Source organism: Erpetoichthys calabaricus, chromosome 8 (assembly GCF_900747795.2).
Source record: "Erpetoichthys calabaricus chromosome 8, fErpCal1.3, whole genome shotgun sequence".
NCBI classification, from domain to species: domain Eukaryota; kingdom Metazoa; phylum Chordata; class Cladistia; order Polypteriformes; family Polypteridae; genus Erpetoichthys; species Erpetoichthys calabaricus.
The window spans coordinates 78,836,485-78,854,617 of NC_041401.2; the positions used below are offsets into that span (position 1 = coordinate 78,836,485).

The following is an 18,133-nucleotide window of genomic DNA, read 5'->3' on the forward strand; positions in this document are numbered from 1 at the left end:
CTCAATGCCGAGAAGTGTCACAGAATACTAGAATATTACATACAAGGATGCACTTACTGAAGTAGGCAATGTTGTCTAATTTATTTAACAGGCATTGGGGCGACATCTTTCTGAGCGGGGTATATGTTTAATAAATTTAAATTTTGTTTCTCTTTCTGTGAATTGTAATATTAATAATTTAGACCTTTATGTTGGGGGGAGTCGGGGTGTACTCATTTATGCTGAATACTGGACTTGTTTTTTTTTTAATTAGCTGTGTTAGACGTACTGACATTTTCTTCAAGTCCTGGTCAGCTCATAACAGATGTGGAGGCTTTACTGTCCATACCATACATGCCAAATATTGTATCAAATTTTAAAATATACATATACCAATTCAGCAACCAAGGGTCAATGGTCTGGGAATGACTGTCAGCCAAAACCTTTACCGTGTTTAGCCAGTGGAATGCTGGAAAACCATATTAGAAAAATTATGGAGATGCACTGTATGTAACTGGAGGAATCGTAAGCTGAAAAATATCAAAAAAGTATCTGCACACCCAATTACCAAATGGTAAAATCTCTTACCCGCCATGGAAAATACTGGTCATCTTGCCTGCCAACACCCAGACAGCCTCTGAGATTTTTGCCCCAAACGAATAGCTCACCTTGGCCTGTGAGAATAACATATTAACATTTAGGAATAACTGTATTTTTACATAAGCACACTTGAGATGCTCAAACCTGAATGAAATTATTGCATAGTTGCAAAGAATTTTAGCAACAGCCAACTGTGGGTCTCCTTTTTTAGTTCTGTTCCTGTGGCACCAAGGTGTCGGAATCCTTTAAAAGCCACCGAAGCTATCAGCTTGGGGGCCTTTGACCAGGCATAAACCAACTGAATAGACTTGTGCACAGACAACCCTGCTAGCTGTGACCCCTTAAGTAAATTTTACATGGATAGGAGGCACTTAGCAGAAACAATAAACCTTCTTTTTACTCCACAAAAAAAATATATTAGTGAAAAAAAATCTGAAACTTATGTCAGTGCTGGATTTCTAATACGAATATCAACACGTAACTTTATTTGTGCTATGTTTCTGCTCTGTACCTGTGATGGCTGCAAAGTGGTTGAGTCCACAGCGAATCTGAGTCACAAAAACATCCTGGTTGTGCTCGGAACCACCAAAGAGGCTTTGTGGAATAAGCTCAGGTGTTCTGGACTCCGACAGGTTGGGACCCTTACCCAGGATTCCATAACCCCACACAAACACATGACCGTCTTCTGCAGGACAAACACAAATAATATAAGACAGTTCATCCACAGAAGGTGTGGAAAACAGTAACAAACACCATTAATATACATCACACGAAAACATAAGATATACATCTTACTGTATATATTTATTTGAACTTTGTAACAATTTGGGCTAACAAGGCATCACATGTAAATCAAATTCAAGGAAGTTAAGGGACTTGTCTCTGAATTGAACACAATGCAAATGTGAATTATAAATAAACTTCAACAAAAGGGTCAAAGATACGGAGCGCTGACGTTGACTGTTTTACTTTGCACTTTGGCTAGGACTGGCACCTCATCTGTAGATTAAACAGTCCAGCAATGAAGAGGAGACTCACCGCTGAGCACTGCCACCTGGGTTCCTCCACAGGCTACCTGTTTTACTCGCCCCATCTCTCTGAAAGGCAGCCTCCGTGGGATATTTACCTACAGGCACAAAGGTGAGTCGATTATTTCATATAAGGCTTTGCATTTGCATTCATTCATGTAAAGATAAGAATTCGGCAAGGTCATCAGGCCAAGACAGTACTAAAAGAAGTTCTTACAAAAACTCAGCCCCCTACATTCACCACTCAGGTTAAGCTTTCCAAATATTCCAGCACAGTACCTGAGTAGACTCTGTGATGGCAGAAAGCTGTAGGTACTCTGAATTTCCCCAGCCAAACAGCTCCCCCTCCTGGGAGATGGCCAAACTGCAGTCTCCATAAGTTGTCACTTGCTTTACTTGAACACCCTCCAGATCACCACCCAGCTTTTGAGGCTGACTTGTCATATTGTGGTGCCCGAGACCTAACATACGAAACAATAGCAGAAGTAAAAAAATTAAACAAGTACAAAATTTTTTCTTTGGCATCTGCTGCACTATGCTCAATTGACACAGGGAACACAGGCTGCCCACCTCTTTGTTGAAAAAAATCAGTGGCATAAAATTTTATGTCAGTTTCCAATTATGTGCGGGCAGAAGACCATTTCAAACAATGATTTTCTTAGGCATGAAAGTTGATTTTATAATTGGATATACTGTGTAAGCAGATATCCTCCTCCTGAGACATGTTCTTTTAATTTTCAATAATACATTATGCTATTTTCATAAACATTTTCTGAAGGTCCTTGTGACTAGAACAACATAACCCCAATTAATAATGAATTTAAAAACTAAACAGACTTTGCATTGCTTCATATACAATACTAACTACAACAAAACAAAACACACCACTCTCAGGCTAGATCAATCCAAATCAGGGAGCAGCAGGGATGGCATGTATTTAGGCAGCAGTGGATGTAAAGCAGGAAGCAATCCTAGAAGGAACACCAGTCCATTACAGGACACTCACTCACACCCAGCAACACTCGGGCAACTTAGATTTGCTAAATAACCTGACAGACATGACTGTGGAGTAAAAGGAAAGAGGAATAATTTTTGCAGACAGTGATCAGATGTGGGATTTGAACCCAAAACACGATCTGTGAGGCAGGACAGCTAACCAATGGTCAACCTGTAATACTAACAGAAGTTGTTTTAAAAGAACGTACCGGTCTGACCATCGGCACCCCAGCCACAAGAGTATACTTTGCCAGTTTCAGACAAGAAAAGGCTGTGGTCCTGCCCACAAGCCACCTAGAAATTAGAGAGAAGAGGCAACATAATTTGAACCACATGGAAATATTTGCACTTTACTCTGTTCCATTTAGTCAATCTTTAAAAATACATTACTGAGTTCCTCTTCATACTTCATGCTGCCATTCTTCCTTCAGTCCATAACATTACTCATGTGGTTATAGTGCATCATAAATAAGCTAACATTACTCACCAAATCCCCAGTGATTTCACGACTTACCTGAACTACTCTGCTGTCAAACCCCTGCACCTTATGGATCACACGGCTGCCACTGTCCAAGGAGACAACAAAAATGACACACAGCACTATTAGGCATCTCACACGTGGCTAAGAGAGAAGAATAAAATATCTCTATCTAGATCTATATCTAAACTATAGATATATATATATAAAACAACATACAGACCTCACACTGTATATCTACATTTATACATATCTCTCTCTATCAAATGAGAACGCCATCAACAGACATTTGGTCATAAATCCAGTGTATGCAAACTTAAGAAAAACATGTTCATAATAAATAAAATCTTTACAACCAATAACCAGACCCGTAATTTTTTGCTATATATTGCCGTTGATTCTTGTAAGTCTAAGCATTATCCTCTGATGAAGGCCCCTGGTAGGGGCTAAAAGCTCAGGAATAAAAACTACTTTATGATACGTGGTTCATTTTCTCCCTTTGTGGATCTCCAGCTGCAAATATCTGTGTATATATATATACATACATATATATACTAGGGGGTTCGCCTGCGCTACGTACCGGCCACTTCACGTCTCTGCCGCTTACATTGTGAAGAGGGAGGCTGAAAGCACCCCAAGGAGATGCGGTTGCTCCTTCAAAACCCCCTTTTAAATGGTAATACAATGGGAAACATATATTATTATTTTTTTTTAGCCTCTTCTTTGCTCGAATAGCTGCTAGCTTGCTGCTGCTGCCATGCTGTGTGGTCTGCAACTCACACAGCACTTCGAACATTTAAAAGCCTGTACAGCAGCTGTCCTACTCTGTCTTTTATTCCCGGCCCCGGGTGTGGTTAAAATCTCTTGGCACAAAGTCTCTTCTCGCGGGTCATGAGTTCTTGATATTTTTTAGTTTATAATTTAAAAACAGAATAAGAATCTGAAAATCTAACAACATCACATTAAAGTTCGATAAATTCTGAAAAGAATGACACCAAACATATATACGTAGGTTTTAAAATAAGCCTGATTTATAGTGTGACAAAAAATGTCACATAAAAACACTGCACAAAATTGTTGCACTTTCAGGCTTAGGATTTTATATATATCTATCTCTCTCTTATAGAGAGAGAGAGAGTAGATATAAACATATAGTATAGTATATATATATATATATATATATATATATATATATATATATATATATATATATATATATACAGTACTGTGCAAAAGTTTTAGGCAGGTGTGAAAAAATGCTGTAAACAAAGAATGCTTTCAAAAATATAAATAATGATTGTTTATTGTTATCAATTTACAAAATGCAAAGTGAGCGAACAAAAGAAAAATCAAACTCAAATCAATATTTGGTGTTACTACCTTTTGCCTTCAAACCAGCATCAATTCTTATAGGTACACTTGCACAAAGTCAGGGATTTTGTAGGATTCTAGTCAGGTGTATGATCAATCAATTCTACCAAACAGGTGCTAATGATCATCAATGTCACACGTAGGTTGAAACACAATCATTAACTGAAACAGAAACAGCTGTGTAGGAGGCTTAAAACTGGGTGAGGAACAGCCAAACTCTGCTACCAAGGTGAGGTTGTGGAAGACAGTTTCATGTCATGGCAGGATTAAGCACAGCAACAAGACACAAGGTAGTTATACTGTATCAGCAAGGTCTCTCCCAGACAAAGATTTCAAAGCAGACTGGGGTTTCAAGATGTGCTGCTCAAGCTCTTTTGAAGAAGCACAAAGAAATGGGCAACGTTGAGGATCGTAGACGCAGTGGTCAGCCAAGGAAACTTAGTGCAGCAGATGAAAGACACATCAAGCTTATTACCCTTCGAAATCGGAACATGTCCAGCAGTGCCATCAGCTCAGAACTGGCAGAAACCAATGGGACCCAGGTACACCCGTCTACTGTCCGGAGAAGTCTGGCCAGAAGTGGTCTTCATGGAAGAGTTGCAGCCAAAAAGCCATACCTCCGACGTGGAAACAAGGCCAAGCGACTTAAGTATGCACGAAAACATAGGAACTGGGGTGCAGAAAAATTGCAGCAGGTGCTCTGGACTGATGAGTCAATTTGAAAATATTTGGCTGTAGCAGAAGGCAGTTTGTTCGTCGAAGGGCTGGAGAGTGGTACAATAATGAGTGTCTGCAGGCAACAGTGAAGCATGGTGGAGGTTCCTTGAACGTTTGGGGCTGCATTTCTGCAAATGGAGTTGGAGATTTGGTCAGGATTACTGGTGTTCTCAATGTTGAGAAATACAGGCAGATACTTATCCATCATGCACTACCATCAGGGAGGCGTATGATTGGCCCCAAATTTACTCTGCAGCAGGACAACGACCCCAAACATACAGCCAAAGTCATTAAGAACTATCTTCAGCGTAAAGAAGAACAAGAAGTCCTGGAAGTGATGGTATGGCCCCCACAGAGCCCTGATCTCAACATCATCGAGTGTGTCTGGGATTACATGGAGAGACAGAAGGATGTGAGGAAGCCTATATCCACAGAATATCTGTGGTTAGTTCTCCAAGATGTTTGGAACAACCTGCCAGCCGAGTTCCTTCAAAAACTGTGTGCAAGTGTACCTAGAAGAATTGATGCTGTTTTGAAAGCAAAGGGTGGTCACACCAAATATTGACTTGATTTAGATTTCTCTTTTATTCATTCACTGCATTTTGTTGATTGATAAAAATAAATGATTAACACTTCCATTTTTGAAAGCATTCTTTGTTTATAGCATTTTTTCACACCTGCCTAAAACTTTTGCACAGTACTGTATATGTGTGTGTATATATATATATATATATATATATATATATATATATATATATATATATATATATATATATATATATATATATGTATACACACACACACAAAAATACACAAGAACCTGCTACTGCGAGTGAGGCTTCACAAATACCTGTACACTTCATCTTCCACAATCTTCCGTCCACACTGCCCATATGCATTGTTTCCCAGGCTAAATACTAAAAGGTAAAACAAAGAAGCTGAGAAAAATGAGCAGATAATAATGTGAATCATCAGTTGCCCAACTTAAACAATGGCAATATGCAGGTTAAGTTTTGAATTTGTAATTTATGCTTTTAGATGTCTGAACTACCTAGTACACTACTCTCCTTTATTAGATCACAAAATGTCTGCTGTACCTTACAGGTCCAATGAAACATGTTCATGCAGAGAAAATAAAACAGAATGGCACATAAAACTCTTTCACTTAAATGCTCTGATGTGTACTACCAAGGACCTACAGTATATACAGTGATACATACAGACTGGTGTAATACTTGGCTTTGCACCATTGCTTTATTTCATTAGTACAGACTTGGACACTCTGGAAGGTTTACTTGGGTCACGAAAACAATCCTGAAAAAAAAAACCCACTCATCTTTTACAATAATCTGTAAATTGTTTTGCTGATATTAACTCTTCACTAAACTCAAATAAAAGTGCATAAACATACACCATAATCTGTGGAACATGCAAAACTGAGAGGTTAACTATTCACTTGGGGTGATGTTATGGGGTGCAGAACATGAAACCACTTTTTAAGACAGACAGATTACAAAAGTTAAAAACACTAACAAATGGTAAGAGTTGCAGTGAGACGCAGCAACAGCAGTATTAGGGGTCAGCAGAGGCCCAATGTCCAGAGCACATTGATGAATGTATTGAAATAGTGCAGCAAAAAAAAAAGATACAAGCTACTTACCTCCTTCTGCGTCAGTGAGGACTAGTGAATGAGCTCGGCCACAGGCCACTTGAATGACTTTGCTTTTCTGAGGTTTTTCCAAGGGAAGTGGGACAGGTGACGGCTCAAGGACGTACTCGTAGCTTTGACCTACGGGCCAAAAAGCACACGGGGATCAGCACCGCTTCAAGTGCTCAACACTTCAGTCTGACAGGCAGCACTTCTTTGCACGGGAAATTGGCAACATGTTGTACTTTAAAACTCATTTCTTATTACAATGCCACTAGTTATCATGGCTGCAGAGAAAATTTTCCTTTTCACTTCTGTAAACCTTATGTCATAATGGCTTCTGAGACTTAGTGAATTAGCTAAAAGAAGGGGCAGGTAGACCTATTTCATTGTAAAAATGATCCATGATGTCCTGCTTAGTTAAAGGTAGAAAGAATATCACACTCTCCTGCACAGCATGGGCAACACTGGCAAAAAAACAATTAAATATTCCATAAAGTACTGGGTGGGCCTGCCTTGCTCACCTCTGTCTTATGTGAACCAGCACAGCAGGCTTTCTCAGACTGTTGTGATGACCAAAACAAATGAAAATCCAAGGTGATGACTGCCATGGGTCTCATCCCACAGAAGGACTACTTTAGGGGATACCTGGGTGGCATTCAAATGCCTCAGACATAAGAACCATACATCACTGTACTTCTTAATTCTCACACTGAACAGAGCGTAGAGGTGTAGGTGAATACCACAAATGTGAAGAAATGAAAGCGTCCAAAATAAACAACTCCACATTCAGCAGTATAAAGGGGTTTCAGAACGACAGAGCATCGAATTGGGCCAAGGAAACATGAAAGCTCACATTCTCTCCCTCGCTATCTTAAGACAGACTGGTACTTCATCCTAATGCAAATGTGCAATAGCTTTTTTCACTTTTATCATGGAAAGGGGTGGGGGTGTGGGAGGGTATGTTTTCCATTTATTCTCACCCTGAGAAAACATTTCTTACTTCAGTTCATTGTGTTTTAGCCATCTCTAAACAGATGCTCACCACTGCAGCTGGACAAAGTAAACTGTTAAAAAGCGACCTCAGGTTTCTAAACCACTGTTTCCAACTTTCATTCCACTGAACAGGACTCCAAGACCTGAATGTGGTCAAATCCTTCCGTCTGTAGTCAGGGATTATGAACCAAAAAAAAAAAAAGATTTTGGGGAACCGATGATAAAGCAACACAACATTCTTAACCGAGCTGTCTTACTTCAGGAATGTGATCTGTGAGGTCTGAGCTAAGCCAGAATCCCCCTTACTCAGTGAATGGCACAGATTTTAAACTGCAATGGCACACTTCTACGTGAGTATCATCACATCAGCCCTGTCCCAACCTCCAGCTCCTACACACACCTGGATTAATACACCATGTTCATCCAATTCTGGGTGATAACAGCCTGGGGCTCCACCCTGAACTTGGCACCAGTTCATTATAAAGAGTAGGTTTTAAAAGAGTTAAAATCAGAAGATTGGTTAGACAAGCAAATTATCAGAGTCCTATTTCTTAGAAGTGCTCATTCAACCAGATTGCGTTAATTACCAAATTGTGTTTTTCAGCACAATCCTCAGATGGAGGTTTGTTATGGGGGGCCCTCGATACTTACTACGATCTCGCTGGCTGCTTTGGAAGCCCAGTTGAGAGTCTTTGTTGAGTCCCATTCCCCACACTTTATTGAGGTCTTGTGTTTTAGAAGACAGCAGTGTGAATCCATAGCCACAAGCAGCTGAAGAGATCTGAAGAACAAAAGGCCAAGATATACCGCAACACCACACATGAAGTTGTCCACTGTTACAATTGGTAACCTCCAATTCAGGGTTATGTCCTCTGCCTGATACTCACCTTAGCATCCATTTCCAGTCTGTAAGGGTTCAGCTGATACTTTCTGGGTTTCTTTCGGCCACTGTCAGGCACAACAAAGCTGGGAATCCCCAAAGCTCCTGTGTAACTGAACCCCCAGACAAATATGCGCTGCTTCCTTCTAACTCTTTCACCGACATACTTGTACACTGGTTCTTCACCTATATGAGGGTCTGCCAATTCTGATCTGCTCTGGGAGTAGCGCTGTTTGGTAGTCTTGCCTCTGATTTGGTTCACCACAGCTTTGAAAGTTTCCCGGTGAAGTACAGACAGCCTTGCCAGGGCCATGTCTGACACTCTCTGCTGAAGTGAAAAGGAGAAAAAAGATCAGAATGACTGTGTGATAGCAATAAAAAAATGAAAAGGTGAAAGCAGTTTTGACCAGCACTCTGCAAACCTGTAAACGGGAATAACTGCATATGTTTATGGTACAGCTTCCTTCAAATATTTTAAGATGTACAATAAAAAAGAATAAAGAGATTTAGGAGATTGAAGACAGGACTCTTTACCAATGGATGAGGGGGAAAGACAGGTCTTCAATTCAAACCTGACTTCCATGGGGCTTTCCTGTTTATGATGTACAGTACATTGCTTACTCTAGATGTGTCTATTTAACAAAAAAACATGTCTTTTTTTGGAAGTTTAGAGCACACTACTGGATAATTGGAATGTGGATTATGTCAGCGTTCAGACCTCCCCGTCCCTGGTAGCTGCAGGATTTTGTTCCCAACCAGATTCTCAGTCAGTCAGTCATTGTCAACTTTAATGGATTTCATTGTTTAATTAGAAGAACCATTTTTTCCTTTTATTTTGCATTTAGAAAAGTGCCGTAGTGTTAGATTTACACTTGAAGGAAATTAAGACACATTTACATTGTTTGCTTACTTTCTTTAATTCGCTTTTTCTGTGCAGTTTGCTTTCTTCATTGTATCTGAATATCGACAGTTAATGAAAAGCTGAGCAGACACCAGCAGAAACGACTCTGAAAGGTGCAGCTACTTCAGTGTGCTTATTACTAAACAACTCTCTGAACATCCAGAACATTTAAACATAATATATTTATTTAAAAAAAGAAAAATAATGAATTCTTACCCATTTAACACAGATAAATTCCTGTTTCATTCAGTAACAATATAGCATAACCAGTTTGTAATTTGTGGATGGCTGCTAAAAACAAAAAAACTGGGGAATGGCAGCTTGTTTAACTGAAGTAAGGTTTCAATTAAGAGAAGAAATGGGTTAGAACAAAAACCTGCAGCCACAGTGTGGCACCCCAGGACTGAATCTGACAACCACTGGATTATGCGACACGAGTAAAGTGGGATATTTTTCACATTGTTTGCCATTTTACAGCAATGGTCACCATTGGCTTCTTTATGTCAAACTTCTTTCTAGCCATTCTGCATTAAACCATGAGATTTCAGTTTCTTCTCGGTCATCACAACAAACCACGTGGGATAAGTAACATTAAAAATGTAATTTTTGGATGGAGTATTCCTTTAATTCCACCCTGATGAAAGGCTGCTGCTGGATTTATAGTGTGAGATGCAAACATGGGGCTCTCTGACGTGAGGCTTAACTAATACCTCGAACTGAAGCTGAGAAGAGACGAGCTCTGCCATGATACATTGTGAAGGGCTATTATTAACTTTTAAAAGAGGAACAAGGCCAGGTTTTGTTCTGATAATGTCATAACACGGACACTGTACCTTAGTGGATATCATTGGTAAACATTGTACATTTATAAAAAGTCAACAAGATCGCATCAGAATATGATTTCATTTTTAATTCAAATGTGATTTTTTTTCACTTGACTCATAATCATTATGTAATAAGAAAGATAAATCGATTGTTCATTTATAAAGTTGATTTATCTTAAAATGTGAAATTAGACAATGTTTTAATTTAATATAAAAGCATCAGCAGTTTAGCAAATGAAAACGTTTAAATCGTAACACAAATGGGCGTATCCGATGGGCTAACTGATAAATTTGTCAGAAATCCTTAACACCTGCAAACTACGTTTTGGTTAAATGGATTGTCAAGTCTGAAGTCTTTATTTGTAGAACTCCAATGGGGCGCAACTAATGGAAGGAGAAGAACTGAGGCCAAAAGCGGTCAAGTACAATGCCATGAAAAAGTACTTGCTCTTTCCTGGTTTTCTCTATTTTTGCTTATCCATAACACTTAATTGTTTCTGATCTCCAAGTAAGTTTAGCATAACACAAAAGACAAACTGAGTAAACAATAATGGACCGTTTGCAAATTATCTTATCTAATTAAGGCACTGTTCCATGAACTCAACTCTTCTGTTCATTTCGTGTCAGTACACAGACTCACAGTGTCTTAAAAAATGTGAACTTTCCCATAAAGAATCAAAGAGTGAATCAAACACCTTGAAAGTTCCTGGACCTTCAGTCGCCTTCCTGCCAAGTGCACAGACACCAGCACTTGTGCTCCAACATCTCAAGACCTGGCAGACACGATGATTGATGCAGGCTCTGGTACTACAAGGTTCAACCCTGATTCAGCCTGCACAGAGAGACCCAAAATCTTTTCAGTTCGTCTGACTCAGAACTATTACTTTTTCCATTTGTACCATGGAGAGCTTCGTTAAACACAAATATGTAATTTAGTGTAAACTTTTTTGGCAAAAACACTACCTAAATGAAATCAGAAATTCACGGTACCGTTACTGCATCTCATACACGGACACTCGTACACACAAGAGCGAATGTCAAAATCTGTATTCATAAACAAAAGGGTTTCGAGTCATTATAGCTACATAATCTAATGCAGTCTGCCTGTCAGCTGTTAAAATAAATCTTAACATTTAGATAGAATAGTTTACACACTCCAGCCTTACCGTTGGCTGCGGATTTATATCAGTTCTCTAAAGAAAACCCGTTTTAGCAGTAAATGAGCACGGCACCGCAACGAGGCCGCCATGTTTGTGACCCGGAGTTACCCTCTGACCTTTCACATGACGCCATACGTACATACGTAACGAGCTCGACGGAGGAGATTTGGATTGATACGTTTATTCGCCTGCCATATCAGTACGGTCCAGATACGCCTTTAAATTCAGACACATAGGTGGAGGCAGGTGGAGTTATTTTAATCAGTTGTAATACTATTATTTGTCAAACGATTTTCACAAATTTCGTTTTGTTATAATCAGTTAGCCATTATGAATATAGGGAGAACTCAAGCAAAATGACACCTTTTATTGGCTAACTAAAAAGATTACAATATACAAGCTTTCGAGGCAACTCGGGCCCCAGGTATCATTTTGCTTGACTTCTCACTATTTTGTTATCGTCGAAAGACATGTTAGCGTGTATATAGTAAATTTTCTAATTTACATGGTGTTTTATTTGTAATATCTTTGTTGTTAATAACAGAAAGAAGCAGTGATTGAGCCACAATAGAAGTAATAATTAAATATCTAATATGTTCAATTTTCTCGAAAGGAACGTACAGGTAATAATGTGACACTTTTTCATCTTACAGCACAGGGAGATCTAATAATAATAATACAAAACAAACGACAAGTCACGAAATAAATGCATACAGTATCTCACAAAAGTGAGTACACCCCTCACATTTTTGTAAATATTTTATTATGTCTTTTCATGGGACAACACTGAAGATATGACACTTTGATACAATGTAAAGTAGTAAGTGTACAGCTTGTATAACAGTGTAAATTTGCTGTCCCTTCAAAATAACTCAACACACAGCCATTAATGACTAAACCGCTGGCAACAAAAGTGAGTACACACCCAAGTGAAAAAAGTCCAAATTGTGCCCAATTAGCCATTTTCCCTCCCCGGTGTCATGTGACTCGTTAGTGTTACAAGGTCTCAGGTGTGAATGGGGAGCAGGTGTGTTAAATTTGGTGTTAATTGCTCACACTCTCATACTGGTCACTGGAAGTTCAGCATACTGTAGATTAAATCAACATTGTTTGAAATAAAATTCTGATTCCCACATGTGGAAAATAATTTTAATTCAACCACAACAACACTCAGTAAAATACAATGGAAAGTCTCTGCTTTGCAGGTGTCTGGTGCTGTTCTGATTTTAAGCAACTTTTATTTTTTGTTCGTTTATTCATTTATTGAGTATTGTTATTATTATTGTTTTCTTTGAGGTTCCTGGTATTCGAAGGGATTGCCTTATCCATGCTGTATCTTGCTGGATTTTCATTTAGGATGATAAGTCTTAATTCCATGAAGCAGTATCAAGTAACTAGAACACATCCTGTGCAAGCTGTATGTACTATAAATAAATACAAATGCGGCATGTAATTCAGCAGTAAAATATCACAATATTATACAAATTGACAATGTAATCTTTATATTGGAAACTGGAGTATTAGATCAGTATGGCAGTGACACACTTATAAATAAAGCTCTGAGTTGTTCCTGTTGTTCCCTTGGGAGGTATGGCAACTGTATGAATGGCATGGCTACAATATTTATACCCTCATAATACCATGCAACTTTTTTTTTAAGTGGTGCAAATATTGTAGCCATATTGGGGTACAGTTGTCACACCCCCTGACTGCACAGCCCACCAACAACTTTGTCTTTGTTTTCCACGACAATGCATGGAAGAGGGAGGGAGAATATCCAAGGGATAAGGGGGGGCAGCTTCTCAGTTTAGCGTGCACAGAAGAGGGAACTCTCTTCAACACACTACTTGTGTAATGGCACTTTACTGGATCGCGTGGTTCATCACACACCATAACCATTTCATTCTGGGAAACGTGAACTTAGCCAGTGCGACTGTATGCAATAAGAGTGCTTTTAAAATCAGGAACCTATTGGTGTTTCACAAATCTGTTAAAATATACTAATAACTATTTAGGGAATCTGACATGGATCTCCATAAAAGTGCTTTCTGGATCCTTCAACTGGGAAGCAAAAAGGAATCCCTTATGGCATCGTTGTGAAGATGGCACCTTTTTCTTTAAGGGTGAATGCAGGTGATGTGCAGAACTGCAGTCCACCCCACCTCAGAAGGACCACAAACACAGCAGAGTGCTGGGAAGAGCGTTGTTGACAGCGATATTATAATGGCAGGTAATATCCAGAATGCCTTAAATTTGCAAAACAGTGATCAAAATCTCATAACAAATGCTCAAAACCAGAAGCAGTGACAGCTCTCATAACAATGTGACTTGGTGACTTTGACGTCGTAAGTCTTGAATCCCATTAGTAGGTGGCGTGCAGTCTGCCCATTGCCAAATCCACTTGAAAGGCCGTTACTTTATACCAAAGCAGCACAGGGGTTCAAAGTTCCCTTACAGCGTTCTGCTGGCAAAATAAGACATCAATTTATGTTACTTAACCTTTAAAATCCACATGGACCTTACTCTATGCTAATAATTCTTTTCTTGGTTGTCTACATTTTAGACTGCTTTGTCTTCCTTCCTGTATCTACAGTATGTGAAGTATCCATATTACTAACCGAGAATGGTAAACCGGATATGGACGCAGGGACCTGCCCGTGGACGCAGGAGACATAGTGCGCAGGCGCCACACAAAGCCCCCCTCCCCAGAGTGAAACAGGAGAGATTACGAACGTGCGCAGGCGCCACACAAAGCCCCCCCACCCCAGAGTGAAACGGGAGAGACTACGAACCATCTGACATGCCGCAAGCAGGATAAAGCGAGGTCAGAAATAAAAGACAGAGTAGGAAACAAAGTAAAACGTCATAAAGAGGTTAAAGAACGGGGACAAACACATGGAGAGCAGGTTACAGATGATGAAAACTGGAATGCAACAGCTTCAAAAAAACCTAGGCACGAAACACATACACAGCGAGATACAGAATATAAAAGCAGAAAAAACGACAGTTAAACGTCCACACCACACAGCGGAGGCAGACCCGGAAGGTGCAGGCGCCTACATCGCGCGTCGGAAGGCGCGGGAAAGTACGAAAGGCAAAGGCGCCTACACAGCATGGTAAAACCCGACATAATACGGAAGGCGCAGGCGTTGCCACCATATTGTGAGTGGCACTACTGCGTGGTGAAGGCGCAGGCGTCACTGCCATATTGTGCGTGGCACTACTGCGGAGTGAAGTTAGGAATAATGTGCTGCTTGGGATCGTACAAAACGCCGAACACGACCCACCGTCTGAAGCTGCGGAGGCAAAGCAGGCACGGGTTCAAACCAAACGAGCTCGACTGACGGATATACGCCTACAATGCGCGTCTCAAACCGCATAAGCAGGGCAAGCACTGGTTCAAAACAACGCAAGCTCCTACAACGCGCGTCTGAAACTACAGCTGCCCAGCGGGCACGGGTTCAAAACGCCGGGGGTAGGCGAGCGAAGCGAGCAGGGGGTGGAGCCCCCCTTGTATTTACAAAGAGAAAACCAAACAAATACTGACATTTACCTCTTTTCAACCTCACAGTACCAAAGATCACATTTTACTCATCAAATAAAAATTTTACGTACGTACAGTATGTAATGAAATGCTTAATGGTATTTCCTCAGGTCCAGCGACTGTGCCTTTAAGAAGAATATAAAGAGACAACAACAATAATACATGCCTTTATTAGTATTCAAAAGTGATAAATAGCATGATAAATATGTAATAAATAATAAACAACTTTTAATGTACGGAAGTGAGTTAACAACAGGGCACCATGTAGTTCTAGACACTTTCTTTATTCAATATGTGGTTGGACAGTGGGAAGAAGCTTCTTGTCAGTCTCTCTGAAGTGGGCTTTAGGCAGCAGTAGTGTTTACCTGACCACAGCACAGAGTAAGGGCCATTGTTGGGATGGCTGGTATCTCTGTTCATTTTCTTTGCTCTGATCTGACACCACTCTATGTAAGTGCCCTGAAGTTAAGGCGTGCACACCCAGTGATATGCTCAGCAGACAGCACCACTCTCTGTAGACCCTTACAGGTCTGCTACATGTTGTTGCTAAACCAGGTGGTACTGGCACTTTTCACAAAGTCTCCCCAATAACTCATTCTAATGTACATTCCCATCCATGAACTTTGAAGGGGGACCCCCACTCCTGCCTTCCTAAATGATTGACATCTATGTTGGCATCTGTGGACATTTATCCCTCTACTGCTCCCCAATCATTTAAGAAGCCTCCAAAACATATGACTGACACTTCTGTTCTTCAACTTTATCTGTAGATAAAACAGCCCCAAAATTAAAAACATTTCATTTATTGCAAAATGTGCAGCTTGTAAATTTCATTGCCATTTGCATCACCTTATTCCTACTAATTACCCGTTTAAATTCAACAGAATCCAGTTTCCTATAAAACTGTATTTTGCAATGACCATCAACAAAAGCCAAAGTCAGTCAGTAGGACAATCAGTAACTGATATACAGCAGAAATGTTTTACTCCTGAGCAGTTGTGTACAACATGTTCAAGAGTAAGAAGTTCCAGTCAACTAATAATATTAGCCGCTGCTAAATTAACAAAGTACACCTTTATGTATATAAAATTCAGCGTCTGTCTGTATCTCTGTCAGTCTGCTTTTCAAGAGAGAACTACTTAACGGATTTAGATCAGGTTTTTTTCTATAATTTGTTTGAACATTCTGGTTGATTTAGCGACCTCTCTCATCGTGCCAAGAATCATAGTTCACTTGTGGTACCGATTTATTTACGGGAATCCAAGAGAGACAGGGCGGACTGACGGGGTTTGGGCCCTCCTCACTCATACACCAGCCTTGGGCCGTATCAAACATTCACTTAAGTAGTTCTCTCATTCGCTAGCTAACCGATTTAGATCGGGTTTTTTTCTATAATTTGTTTCAACATTCTGGTTGATTTTGCAACATCTCTCATCACGGTAAGAATTATAGTTTGCTTGCAGAAGAGATATATTCATGCTAATCCAAGACAGAGGTTGCAGGAGAAAGGGAGGGGGAAGCGTGACGTCAGGAGTAGGGAGCCAGGCAGGGCCCTCCTCACTCACGCACCAGCCTCCGTTCGAGTCGCTGCACCTCTGCACTCATTGTGCTAGACATCTCCTCTGCCTGTGACAGTCAACCACCAGGTCTTCCTTGCCACCTTTTCTGACCTTGGCATCACAGGAACTGCCCTCCGATGGTCTGAGTCTTACCTCTTGGGCAGATCCTACCATGTGTCTTGGTGTGGAGAATTGTCAAGGGTACACCAGACAAGAACAGAGGTGTCTGAAGAATCGGTGCTGGGCCTGGTCCTCTTCTCTCTCTACATCTCCTCACCAGGTTCTATCATCTAGTCCTATGGTTTTTCCTATCTGTGCTATGCTGATGACACACAGCTACACCTGTCATTTCCTCCAGAGGACCACATGGTATCAACAAGTATAACTAGCAAGTCTCACTTATATTGCAAACTGAATGAAGGAACACCATCTCCAGCACAACCTGGCAAAGATGGATCTTCTTGTTATCTCAGCTTGTTCATCTATTTAGCACCTCAAATTTGTTAAGCTTGGCTCCCTATTGCTAACTGGACCTTTGGGTTGTGATTGATGACCAGCTGCCCTTCAAGGACCATATTGCTACAGGCCCATGGCCTTAAAAATTTACTCTGCACAACACTAGTAAGATCAAATTATATCGGACAGATTATGTAGCACAACTCCTGGTTCAGGCTTTGGTACTGTCACGTCTGGACTACTGCAACTCTCTGGTGGCACAAACACCGTAAACTGTGTCACCAAGCCTTTGTAAAGGATTCAAAATTCAATATTTCTGCTGTTCAACTAGCCGAGACGCATCACTCATCTCTTCAGGTCACTACACTGGCTTCCTGTAGAGGCCCAAACTAAGTTCATATCCATGATGCTTACCTACAGAGAAGTCCGTAGGTCTGCCTACACACACACAGACAGACAGACAGACACAGTGAGGTCCTATGGTCCTTCTCAACCAGTTAGATCTGTTGTTGAACAGTGTTTTGTGATACCACCTCTGCATAGTATCAAATCTCAGTCCAGACTCTTTTGAAGTGAAGCTCCTGAATGATGGAATGAGCTGCTGACTCCTTCAAGGTCTTCGAAGACCCTCTTTTTTTGTGATTTTCCATCTAAGGGATAGCTGATAGCTGGATAGCCAAAGGTTTTCTAACCAAGGAATTGTAACTCACTTGTATTTTGTTCTGAACTCTTCATTTGTGATGATCAATTTTGTATCCTTGTCCTGTTACATTTGTTTCCCCAAACAGCCCCAAGACTGATGTTTACTTGATTATGTTGATCTCCTTTGTAAGTCGTCTTGGATAAAAGCATCTGCTAAGCAAATACATGTAAATTGAATCTAACTTAAGTAATTAAATGCAAGGCTTCAAGATGCCTTTCTTAGACTAGCATTCAGTATTTTCACTCACTTTGGTTACAGAATCGAAAATATTAAAATACATATACAATCTGAAA

General features: G+C 40.2%; 2 protein-coding genes across 7 annotated transcripts in view; one reads left to right on the forward strand and one right to left on the reverse strand.

Moving 5' to 3' along the window:
* The window catches only part of castor2 (cytosolic arginine sensor for mTORC1 subunit 2), a 186,724-nt gene that overhangs the window by 88,128 nt on the left and 80,463 nt on the right, over positions 1–18,133 (forward strand). The window lies entirely within an intron of this gene.
* The window catches only part of rcc1l (RCC1 like), a 122,160-nt gene that overhangs the window by 3,224 nt on the left and 100,803 nt on the right, over positions 1–18,133 (reverse strand). Inside the window, exons 1-11 of one of the 5 annotated variants that reach the window (XM_028806909.2) lie at positions 11,585–11,693; positions 8,701–9,018; positions 8,465–8,594; positions 6,830–6,958; positions 6,020–6,086; positions 3,118–3,169; positions 2,813–2,897; positions 1,887–2,068; positions 1,618–1,705; positions 1,091–1,264; positions 568–653 (exon numbers count right to left, since the gene is read on the reverse strand). In XM_028806909.2, the coding sequence (XP_028662742.2) occupies positions 568–653; positions 1,091–1,264; positions 1,618–1,705; positions 1,887–2,068; positions 2,813–2,897; positions 3,118–3,169; positions 6,020–6,086; positions 6,830–6,958; positions 8,465–8,594; positions 8,701–9,006 (1,299 nt within the window). In that variant the 5' untranslated portion in view covers positions 9,007–9,018; positions 11,585–11,693. Of the gene's footprint in view, positions 1–567; positions 654–1,090; positions 1,265–1,617; positions 1,706–1,886; positions 2,069–2,812; positions 2,898–3,117; positions 3,170–6,019; positions 6,087–6,829; positions 6,959–8,464; positions 8,595–8,700; positions 9,022–11,584; positions 11,694–18,133 lie in introns of those variants that run through there. The other 4 variants (XM_028806910.2, XM_051930950.1, XM_051930953.1 and 1 more) reach the window with 4 other exon arrangements.